Raw genomic sequence first — 11,292 nt, forward strand, 5'->3', positions numbered from 1 at the left:
GATCTTTACTTAACAACGAGAGAATTCCAAAGGATACATGGCAGAACTGTCTGAATACACAATCCGAGATGACTGTTTGGACCTCCTGAGGCTCAGGCCAAAGGTCAAGGACCAAGGACCAAGGACCAAGGGCATGGTCTTACCTAGAAGGGTTTGCCCTGTCCCTCTTCTCTGAGGCCCCAGGCCCGCTCAGCTGAACATTTATTTGCCCCAAGCCCTCTGCCCTGCACACCCTCCTCACACACACAGATGCCGCACACAGCACTGGATGGATTTTTATTTTAAAGTCAAAGGCACAGCCTGGATGGGCTGAGGCAGTGACTGCAGATGCCCAGCCCAGACCCTCAAGGCCCTGCCCCCAGCCAGAGGCAGCTGTGCCAAGGGGGAGTGGGGGGGTGGGAAAAAGGGGCCTCCCCTTTTAGGGGTCGCCCACCTCCTTCCTTAGCCCCAACAGGGGAGAAGCAGGTGACATAAAGTGAGGCAGAAATGCTTCAGGGGTCTCCTGGGGCCTCTCCTTGAACCCCCCCAACACAGGTCTTTGGTGGACGTAATTGCACAGACAGTCCATAAAGTGACAGCTGGAGGGGCGCCCCCTCCCAAGAGCAGGGCCTGGGGGGGAGGGCAGGGGAGCAGTCCCAGTTTCTCCCCCTGGCAACTCAGTGCGGAGAAATGGGGGAGGAGCCCTTGGGGGAGGAGCCCTTCCGGGTGGAGCAGCCCCCGGGGGGAGAAGTGCCTTCTGTGGGACTAGGCACTGTCTCAGCAGAGGCCCCTCCCTCCTCGCATCTCTAACTCTATCTGGTAAGACATAAAAAATTCTTGGCTTATAAAAATACTTCTGCTCTGTCTGGGAGTGGGGTGGGGGGAAGGGGAGGGAAGGGCAATCCCTGGGGAGGGGGCGGAGCCGATACGTGAGGCTCCCAGGTCACAGACTCTATGGGGGAAGGAGGGATCACTGTGGCAGGGGCTAGGAGGGCGGCAGGGGGCCGTTGGCTCGTCTGGGGGCTCCCTTGGCGGCGGGGGCCCTGCCCGCGGCGGCGGGCGCGGGGGAGACGCGGCGGGAGGTGGTGGCGCTCCGCAGCTTCTGTTTCCGCCTCTTGGCCAGCGGCGCGTTCTCCACGCTCTTCAGGAAAAAGCCCTCGCGCTTGCCGCGGTTGAAGGCCTGGCAGAAAGGAGGGGGTGAGCGCCCCCCCACCACCGGCTGGGCCTCGACTTCCAGATCCTAGCTTTGACCGCATTCCGGACCCTCCCTCCCGTTCCACCAGGTCAAGACCAGCAGGTCGTTGGCCTCCAGCCTTCCCAAAGGTCAGGGTGCCGACCGACCAGAGGCCCGGCCTTGGTTCACCTCACCTTTCTCCCAGAGGCCACGCCCCCGGCCCCACCTCCCACAGACCCCGCCCCTCACCATGAAAGTGGCGTTGAGCCCGGAGCGCACAGCTGGCCCCGAGGACTCCAGCACGTCCGGTGTCCGGAGTGGGGGCGAGGAGCGGGCGCTGCCATCCTGCAGCCATGAGCTTCCCCGCAGCCCCTCAAGCTTCAGCCGTTTGGCGGGGTCCACCGTCAGGAGCCCTGGAGCAGGGCGGGGAAGGGTTGAGGAGGGGCTGTGTGTGGGAGCTGCACCCCAGAGAGATCCCAACAGCCCCCCTCTCCTCCCTGACCAGTCCCCCAGATGAAACACCTAACCCACGGTCGATCCCTGCCCCACCACGACCCCATGGCCGCCCCCTCCCCAAGGACACCTGTGTCTGTGACACCTCCCACCCCCACCTGCCCCCCCCTTCCTCACCTCGGACCAGCTCCTTGGCTTCCTCAGACACGCCCTGCCAGGCCTCCCCATCAAGAGAGAAGCGCCCCTCGCGAATCTTGCACATGATCTCGGCCGCCTGGCTCTGCCCACCCTGGCCTGAGGCCCCCTGGAAGGGGACCTGCCCCGACAGCATCATGTACTGGAGAGGTGGGGAGAGGGGGAGTTGAGAACCACCCCCCGCTGCAAAGCCAAGAGGGGCCAGGGGGCTAACTTAGCCCACCCACAGAACCATCCACCCTCTCCAGGAGGGTGACTCCTGAGGCCCATGTGTGATGCTGAACCCTGACTTCTGACCCCTAAGACTCGGGGGCCCTGACCCCAGACCCTGAGCAACCCTGCCACCCCCACCCCTGTCCTCTGCCTCGGGGGTGTCCCTGCTGGCCCACATCAGGAAGCCCTCTGACCTCAAGCTCCAGGCACCCCGAACCCTCCCGGGGACCCCATCCCATACCAGAATGACGCCGAGGCTCCAGAGGTCGCAGGACTCGTCATAGCCCTGCTGCGCCAGCAGCTCGGGAGCGGCGTACTGCAGCGTGAAGCACGGCGTCTGCATGGGCCCCGCGGGGCTCTGCGGGCGCAGCCGCGCAAACCCAAAGTCGATGATCTTCACGGGGGCTCCAGGCGTGTCATCGGCGTACAGAATGTTCTGGGAGGGCGGCGGGGCGGCCGTCAGAGGCTAGCCCTCGGCACCTCAGCCCTCCCCGGCCGCCCAGGCCCCTCGCCCACCTCGGGCTTGAGGTCGCGATGCACCACGCCCGCCTCCTCGTGCATGAAGCTCACGGCCGACACGAGGCTGCGCAAGATCTGGCTTGCCTCGGACTCGCTGAAGTGCCGCTTCTTGCGGATGTGCTCCAGCAGCTCCCCGCCCCGCAACAGCTCCAGAACCAGGTATGTGTGCAGCTGCGGGCGGAGTGACGGGACGAGGTCACCACCTGGGTCAAGGTCCGACCTACCGACCGACCTACCTACAGACCTCACCACCCCATCCCCGCCGGGCCCCACCCACTGGCCAGGCCTCGCCCCAAGCATTAGTCCCTGCCCCCTATTTGAGCCCAGAACTCAAGACCACCCCAAAACCACTGTTGGCCCCAATTCCTAGCCCCCCTCCACGTCTTCCTCAAATTCTGTTCCCTTGAGCATCCTCAGCTCCCCCTTCCCATCCTCAGCTCAAATCCCACCTCCCTGCCCTGCCACCTCGCTCAGCGCCCCCACCCACCCAACCAGTCCTCAGCCCTGGCCTCCTGCCCACCTCCCTGCCCAGCCGCCCTCCAAGAACAGCCTCCTGAGTCCCTGCGTCATGCCCCAGCCCAAGAAAGGGTCACCTGGTCGTGATGCACGTCATGCAACTTCACCACGTTTGGATGCGACTGGCAAAGCCGTAGGGCGGCCACTTCTCGCTGTGTGTTTGCCTCCAGCCTGGGGGCGAGGCAGGCGGGGTCAGTAGGGCCGCCATCCCGCCCCGCCTCCTGGACGCGGCTTTGCCAGGCCCCGCCCTCCCCCGGCCCGCCCACCTGCGGCTGAGGATCTTGACCGCGAACTCTTGGCCACTCTGGCGCTGGCGACAGCGGCGACACACGGAGAAGCTGCCCTGGCCCAGCGCCGGCTCCCGCAGGTCCAGCTCATACTGCTGGAAGAAGGGCGAGTCCTGGCGGCGAAGGGGGCGCGTCAGAGATCCTACCTGGGAGCCCTGCGGCCACGCCACGCGCCACCCCAGAGAGGCCCCAAACCTCACCGAGGTCATACCGTGGGCTCCTGGGGAAGCCAGCTTTGGAATCCCCGAGCCCAGACACCCCGAAATCAACTTCCCACCCTGGCCCCGCCCACCTGCATCATGGCACTCCTGGCCACCGCTGCCCTGCCGGGCCGGTCTCCAGCACCAGATGCTTCCAGCACATCTGTCATCATCACCGCGTTGTTATGGTCAAACAGGATGGAGGGCGCCACGAAGGAGTATCCCTGCGGGGGTGGAGGAGGGGTGGAGGGGGCTTATGGGCATAGGGGCTGGAGGTGCATATGCAGTCCCCCGGAGGCCCAGACCCGGAGAGGGGCAGGGCTCCGGGGGGAAGACCCTGGATTAGAGTGGGTGGTGGAGGCCGTTCCTTTGGTATCCTGGTGCTCACAGGTGTGTGAACATTTCATTCCACCTTGTTCTATGATCACTTGGGTTCACGTTCCCCCTCCAGTGTGTGACTCCACGGTTCCCATCACAGTAAACCCACCCCCACCCCCGAGTGCCAAGGGCATTATTCAGCACAATGCAGTGACCCAGAAAATGATGGACCCGAGGCATGAAAGGGCCCCAGCCTGGCATCACACACACTTAGCTTATGAGAATTCAAATCCACCCACTGAATACAAAAAAGCTTTATGCCTTCCTCTCAAACCAAACACTGGCCTCCTCTGCAAGGGAGGGGGGGGCCTACTGAGGAAAGACAAAGAGGCAATTCAAGGGATTCTTAAGGGTAAGTTTAACAACGGATTGTTTTCTCCTTAAAACACAGCCCCACTGTGCACAAGAACGCAGGTTCCACACTTGTCCCTTAGGTTCACTGATCTGTCCCCAGGGCCCAGATCAGTGCCTGGCGCACTGTAGGCACTCAGTACATATTTTTGAATCATTGAATGAATGAATGAATGAATGAGGGGCGCCTGGGTAGCTCAGTTGGTTGGGAGTCCAATTCTTGGCTTCAGCTCAGGTCATGATCTCAGGGTGGTGGGATCGAGCTCCACATCCGGCTCCATGCTCAGCTGGCTGGAGACTCTCTCTCTCTCTGCGCCCCCCACCCACCCACTCTCTCGCTCTCTAAAGTAAATACATCTTAAAAAAAAAAAACTGCCAGACGATCGGTGGAGGCTTGTTCCAACACAGTCATCACTCAGGAGAGCCTCACAGGGGCGCTGACCCATCTACACTTGCTACTGGCCTGTTCTTATTTCATATTTAGGGGACCATGTCCTCCAGGCCAGGCCCCCACACCGGGCAAAGGGATACAGAAATTAAATGCAGTCGCTGCCTTCTGGGAGCTTCCAGACCAGGGGAGGCAGTCCCAGGAAGGCAACTAGGATACAACCTGACATGGTGCTCAGAAGGAGGTGCCGTCTCCACAGGACGGGTGCACAAGGATAGGGCAACCCAGGACCAGAGTAGTGGGGAGGAATTCACACAGGAGCAGCGTTACACAAGGAGGCTTGAAAGGTGAGTGGGAGTGCCCAGGGGCAGGGGCAGTGCAACCATGGGGAATTGCAAGTGCAAAGACACGGACATGTGTTCTGTTCGTAGGCGCTAGTATACCAGGTGGGACCACAGTGAGCAGTGAGGCTAGAGCACTGAGCAAGGGCTGCATCATGCGGGGCTTTGAACGCCGAGCAAAGGAGTTTGACTTTGCCCAACAGGCCTAAGCTTCTAAAACTGAGTGGAGGGGGCCTGAGCTTCCACAAATGTGAAGTGGTTTGCCAAGGAACAAGCAAAGCCACAGTATAAACATGGCATGTCTTTCTAGTTGTCCACTTAAGCAACCGAACAGTTAAAACACTATCTTTACATAACAATAAAGATCTATGGAGTAGAAGAGAAATTATCATGAAATTTAAAGATAAACCATGTGACTCAAAGACATGTCCTACCACGGCAGCGTGTATGACTGACAACTCCAGCTACCCCACCAGTGGACCGGGTCTGGGGAGGATGCTGAGTCCTGATCAGAACACAGGGCCTGTGCAGGGCCAGGGGTCAGGCCCCGTCCAGGGTGGAAAGAGTGTCATCCTGTCTCCACAGCACCTGCAGTTCTGTGAGCTCTCACTCACCTGGAAGATGCGAGGGTCCCCAGGTGGGGGGCTGCCGGGGGGTGAGTAGACAGGCTCCAACCGAGTAAATTCTTCTGCAAAGTTGCCCACATCCAGCTCCGAGCGGATCTGGGGTTGGAATGGGGCTGGAATCTTCCTGGCGGCTAGAGCAGCCCAATCCAAACCCTGGGGAAATGAAATGAGAGATTGGGGGTGAAGGGTAGGAAGTTAAAACCCCTGTCCCCTCAGGCCACCCTCCCTGGGCTGCTCGTCAGTGAGGCAACGGTCTCTCTGGGATTTGGGTGGAAAGCTATTCTACCTGCCTCCCTGGCTTCTGTTTTTCTCACTCTGACAAGAGCACCCCTACTTCCCTTAGCAAATCATCCCTCCACCACACTCAGTCAATTTTGGGACTTCTGATAGCGTTGGCATGCAAAACAAATCTCTTTCTCCAACTGGACTTAAATCTGGGAGGACATGGGCCTGGAGATGCTGGGGACCCGTCAGGGTCTAATGATGAAGTCCCCATGCAGAAAACTCAAGAGATAAAGAAAGAAGTTCTTTTTTTTTTTTTTTAATAAAGATTTTTATTTATTTATTTGACAGACAGAGATCACAAGTAGGCAGAGAGACAGGCAGAGAGAGGAGGAAGCAGGCTCCCTGCTGAGCAGAGAGCCCGATGCGGGGCTCAATCCCAGGACCCTGGGATCATGACCCAAGCCGAAGGCAGAGGCTTTAACCCACTGAGCCACCCAGGCGCCCCAAGAAAGAAATTCTTAATAACCATAAATCCAGCACCTGGATGCAGCCTTGCCTGAAGTCAAACCACTTTTCCTTGGACTTTTCAAATACAGGAGCTAAAACATGCCTTTTTACGTTTAAGCTAGGATGGCAGAGACTGTTCGTCGCCCACCCTACTTCCATACTCCCTGTCTTCCTTAGTACCATAGCCCTGATGTTATTATAGGAAGCAAGGTACACAACTAAAAGCCAGGATTTAACAAACTTCCTTGTACTCAGGGGTGACCCATAACCTGTAAGCAAAAAACGTAAGAATCCACAGAAAGAACCTCAAGAGGAAGGTGAAATTTGGCACGTGCCCATTTTGCCCTTCCCCTTTCTCCCCCTGATTTCTGCCTAGATTATAGCCTAAATGGCAAGCGCTCCAGCAGCCATTTTGGACCAAGAGGCAACCCTGGGGCTGGAGGCTGCATGCTAAGAATGGAGGAGCATTAAAAAAGGAAGAAAGGAGGTTGTATTTAAGAAAACACCACAGAAGCCCTGGCCCGCCAACCTCTTACATGAGAACAGAAATAACTAAGTAAACCTCTATTTTATTTAGACCACTGTTCACTCCGGTCTCTTTTCTTGGCAGTCAAACTGTTCTAGGGATATCACCGTTTTGAGTTAGACTTTTTACCACTTGCAGCCAAGAGGCCTGATTTAGTCTCGAAGGCCCCAGGTCTGGCACCAGGACCTCAGCATTGCTATCACCAAAGAGGCTATCTTGAGAGAAGGGGGACTGCAGGGAACATACCTTCTGAGCATCGGGCCTCAAAGACCTTAGGACCTCTCCAGTCTAATTGCCAATCAACCCACTCCCAGAATCCAGGGGCTGGCATGTGCTCAGGGTGGGGCTTGAGGAGTCCACTTAAAGAAACTGACACTGCTCAGCCCCTTCCCCCAAAAAGGGACAACTTCACCACGAGGTCTGTCTCAGAAAGCATCTCCAAGGGACCGTGGTGGGAAGACTGGAAGCAGCCCTCGTAGCAGGGATAACTGAGTGCCTGGCCCACAGTAAGGCCCCAAGAAGGGACTCTTCCATTAGGATGTCAGACAAGTGGCAAATCTGATGCCACAAGTAAACAGGACACAGTAAAGAAGTGTCTGGGCTTCAAATCACCCAAACCTGGGTTTGAATTTGAGTTCCATCACTTCCTGGCTGGGTGACTTACCCTCTCTGAACTTCAGTTTCTCCATCTGGAAAGATGGGGATCATCAGAATGCTTCTGAAGGTTATATGAAATAATCAGCAAAGAGCCAACACACGGCAGGTGTTCACTGTTACAGGGCCCTGCTAGGCAAGGACACCGGCCACACACAGCGCCCGAGCCAGCAAGATCTCGCCAGGAAACAGAATTCACCCGGCCCTGCCCTCTAACCTGTGGGTGCTCTTAACAAGTGAACAAAACCCAAGTGGCTGACCGACCGCCCATCTGAATGACAAGCACACAGAGAGTACTGGAACAAAGAACAAAACGCCTGGGTGGGTGCGGAGAACCCTAAGTGTGACTTGGACTGCTGATGACACCCGCAAGCTGTCCCCAGCTCTACACCGTCTCCTGTGCCATCCGGAGCAGGTCGCCTCCCTTCTCGGAACCTGTCCGGTGAAAGGACCTGATGAAGCCATTCTCAAGCCCCTGCCAGCCCTGACGGTCAACGAACCTGCAATCCTTTAGCCCAGGACCACGCCTTCCAAGTTGCACCAGAGATGGAGAATACAAACCCACGTTATCGGGTGGTTTTTCTAAGTCAGGTGAAACCAGCTGGTCTCAGACCATCCCTCTGGTGTCCCCCAACCCAGAGCAGTGGCCTGGCCTGGGTGGCGTGCAGAGAGATGTGGGGGAGAGTCAGCAGCCTCACCTGGAAGAAGGGGTGGTTCTTGACTTCCTGGGCCCCCTGGGGCCCCGCGCCCAGCCGCTTCTTGGGGTCCTTGCAAAGTAGCCGCCGCAGCAGGTCCTGTGCCACGGGCCCGATCCGGGGGGGGAAGGGAGGGGAGCACTTCAGGATCCGTCTGGGAGGATTGGGGGGGCGTCAGGGGCAGCGAGCCCCCTCCCCAACCCTGCCCAGGCCCCTCACCGCCTCCCCTTCTCGTCCAGCCCCGCTCACCGGGACACCTCTGCCTGCGTGTTCCTCTCACCCTCCAGGGTGAAGGGCGAGGCCCCGGTCAGCAGCTCGAAGAGCAGGATGCCCAGGCTCCACCAGTCCACAGCCTGCCAGGGGCAGAGCCAGGGTGAGGGCCTGTGGCCACCCCTGCCCACCCCCAACCGCCGCTCCCACCCGCTCCCACCCGCTCCCACAAGAACCCACCTTGCCGTGCCCTGACTTGCTGCGGATGATTTCGGGAGCCATGTACTCGATAGTGCCACAGAAGGAGAAGGTTCGTTCTTTCTGGGAGGGCAAAAGGACCCATGTGGACACCCAGCAGTGCTCAAGGCTCAGAGCAGGACTTGCCGGACTTGAGAGGGTCAGAGCACAGGGAACCTCCTGCAGGCGGGCCCCAGACCTGTTCACCTCTGCGCCATGACGAACGCAGAGCCAGGCACGGAGCAGGAGGAGAAAGGAAGGTGAAGACTTGAATGGGGGTGCGGGAGGCAGGAGGACTGCCTTCGCTCACCTCCTCCGTCAGGAACTCCTTGCTAAGCCCGAAGTCCGTGAGGACGATGTGGCCCTCGGAGTCCAGCAGCACGTTCTCCAGCTTCAGATCTCGGTAGATGATACCCAGCTGGCAGGAGCAAGAGAAGCACTGACATTTCTTCCTCCCCAACAGCCCCACCTCCTATGGCTCGTGCCCGGGCACCGAGACCCAGCTCGGGATAAGGGGAGCCCCCCCTAGAGAAGGGATCTCTGGTGCAGGACTGGGCCCAGGCACCGGGCCATCAGATGGGAAAAGCCACTTCCGACGTAAAAGCAAGGAAGGAGGACCTCCTGGGAATAGGCCCGAAGGACCCAGAAGGAGGAGAGCCTGGGTGAAGAGCCCCATTGCAAGAAGGCCTTGGGAGCCAAGGCATGAGGTCTCCATTTGAGGAAGTTCTGTGAGTGTGGCCCCGGGAGGCAGCCCCAAGTTCCCTGTCAGAGGAAACCCCCTTTGAGGAGGTTCCGGCCAAGGGCGGGGGGCAGAGAGGGGGAGAGGGAAGAGACCCCTCCCCAGGCAGCGCTAAGGCCTTCCCTTCCAGAAGGCCTGGGGAAGCGACTCCGGCCCCCACCAGACCACCCAAGAGAGAGTGCATCCAGGCTGCTGCGTGGGGCGGCCCGGCACCAGGCCCAGACCCAGAGCCCACAGCGAGCCCAGGTCCTCACCCACCTTGTGCAGGTGCTCCAGGGCCAGCACGATCTCGCCCCCGTACACGCGCACCTCGGCCTCTTTGAAGTGCTGGCGCTGGTAGAGGTGGGTGAACATCTCGCCTCCACTCACGTAGTCTGGGGGTTGGAGCGGAGGGTGGGAAGCCGCCCTGACGGAGTGGAGCGGCCCCAGCTGCCTCCATGGCCCCCAAGGTCAGCAGGGGCCCACCCTTACCCAGGATGAGGTGCAGCTTGGCGTCCGTCTGGAAGGCGTAGTGCAGCGTGACCAGGAAGGGCGCCTGGCGCACGAGTTCCAGCACGGAGCGCTCGGTGCGCGTGTGCTCCTGCGTCTTGGCGCGCTGCACCAGCGCGGCCTTGCGCAGCACCTTCATCGCGTACAGCTTCCCTGCATCGTGCCCGACGGCTTTCCGCACCAGGAACACCTTCCCGTAGGCTGTGGGAGCAGTGAGCCAGTGCAGGGCAGACCGTGAGCGGAAGGGTGGTGCGGACTGGTGGGGGCGGGGGTGATGCCAACCCAGAGGGTGTGGAAACCGGGGGAAGGAGCTGGAGCAAGAGGCAAGGGTGCAAAAGGCTGATGGAGCCTTGGGTGGGGGGAGCGGGGGGGAGGTGTATGCAGCCCCAGAGGGTCTGCAAAAGCGGGGAGGAGACTGTGCAAAGCGGGCTGGAAGGCGTGCAACTCCAGGAGGCTTGCCGTGCAGGGTGGGGGCAGATCACAGGCAGAACCGGGCAGATCGGACAGATGCGGGAGGGATGCAAAGTGGACCAGGGAGGGATGTGCAAAAAACCCAGGCCAGGGACTGTGCAAAGCTGGGAGTGAGCAAAGCAGGAGACCAGGCTCCCATACCACTCGGGGGAGGAGGTGTGCAAATCCCTCAGGAGGGCTGCAAAGCCTGGAGGGTGTTGGCAAATCCCGGAGGACCTTGCAGGGAGGAGCCACGAGAATGTGGAGCAGCGCTAGGAGTAGGCATGCCCCGGGAGTGGGCATGCAAACCCTGGCAGGGCAGGGCGGGGCAGGCAAGGCGGGCCGAGCGGGAAAGGGTGGGGGGCATCGCGGAGGCCTGGCCCAGGACCAGGCGGGTGTGCCGGCTGGGAGGCCCAGGGCACCAGGCCGGGGACACCTGCCCCCAGGGGGGTGTGGGGGTCCTCACCTCCCGTGCCCAGCACCTTGAGCAGCTCGAAGTTCTCCACGCTCACCTTCTCCTCGTGCCCGGTCAGGTTGGCTGTGGGCACAGGAGGCGAATGAGCCCGGGCGGTGCATGCCCTCTCCCCGGCCGGGCCCCGGCAGCCCTCACCCGGCTCCGCGCCCCCCGGCCACCCCCCGCCCCACCTTCGGTGATCCGCAGCTCCACGGCGCAGCCCTCGTCCTCGTCCTCGTCCCCCATGGCGTGCGGGTCGCCGGGGGGGCCCCGCGCGGCTCTGCTCCGGGCGGCGCCGGTTACATGGCGGCTCCGGCCGGGGCGGGCGCTTCCTGGTGCCGCCTCCGGGGGCCGAGGCGGGCGCCGGCACCGCCTCCCGCTCCCCGCCCCGCGCGGCCTGAGTCAGGCGGCTGGAACGTGACAGCGCCGGGCTGCCGGTGGGCGGGCGGGGGTGGCCCGGCTCCCTCGGGCGCGCCATGGGCGGGC

The 11,292-nt window shown here is 60.6% G+C and overlaps 1 protein-coding gene across 1 annotated transcript; it reads right to left on the reverse strand.

The window, feature by feature from the left end:
- Positions 1 to 263: 263 nt before the first annotated feature.
- RPS6KA4 (ribosomal protein S6 kinase A4) lies at positions 264 to 11,146 on the reverse strand. The gene is made up of 17 exons (XM_080817197.1): positions 10,998 to 11,146; positions 10,819 to 10,890; positions 9,885 to 10,103; positions 9,672 to 9,787; positions 8,985 to 9,092; positions 8,678 to 8,758; positions 8,477 to 8,580; positions 8,231 to 8,381; positions 5,609 to 5,773; positions 3,629 to 3,760; positions 3,316 to 3,449; positions 3,127 to 3,220; positions 2,531 to 2,704; positions 2,256 to 2,450; positions 1,784 to 1,943; positions 1,403 to 1,566; positions 264 to 1,159 (listed from the first exon to the last, which is right to left on the reverse strand). Exons 1-17 carry the CDS (start codon positions 11,050 to 11,052, stop codon positions 965 to 967), a joined length of 2,319 nt encoding a protein of 772 aa, XP_080673323.1. The 5' UTR covers positions 11,053 to 11,146; the 3' UTR covers positions 264 to 964.
- Between the last annotated feature and the right edge of the window lie 146 nt (positions 11,147 to 11,292).

This window comes from Martes martes (genome assembly GCF_963455335.1).
Source record: "Martes martes genome assembly, chromosome: 10".
In the NCBI taxonomy this organism is placed as follows: domain Eukaryota; kingdom Metazoa; phylum Chordata; class Mammalia; order Carnivora; family Mustelidae; genus Martes; species Martes martes.

What these genes read in the sequence shown, in the direction of transcription:
- RPS6KA4 (XM_080817197.1), bottom strand. Translation starts at nt 11,052, where the DNA reads ATGGGGGACGAGGACGAGGACGAGGGCTGCGCCGTGGAGCTGCGGATC. An exon ending in GTCAAGATCCTCAGCCGCAG is followed by an intron (nt 3,221 to 3,315) that starts GTGGGCGGGCCG and finishes CCTCGCCCCCAG; the next exon opens with GCTGGAGGCAAACACACAGC. An exon ending in ATCGCGACCTCAAGCCCGAG is followed by an intron (nt 2,451 to 2,530) that starts GTGGGCGAGGGG and finishes CCGCCCTCCCAG; the next exon opens with AACATTCTGTACGCCGATGA.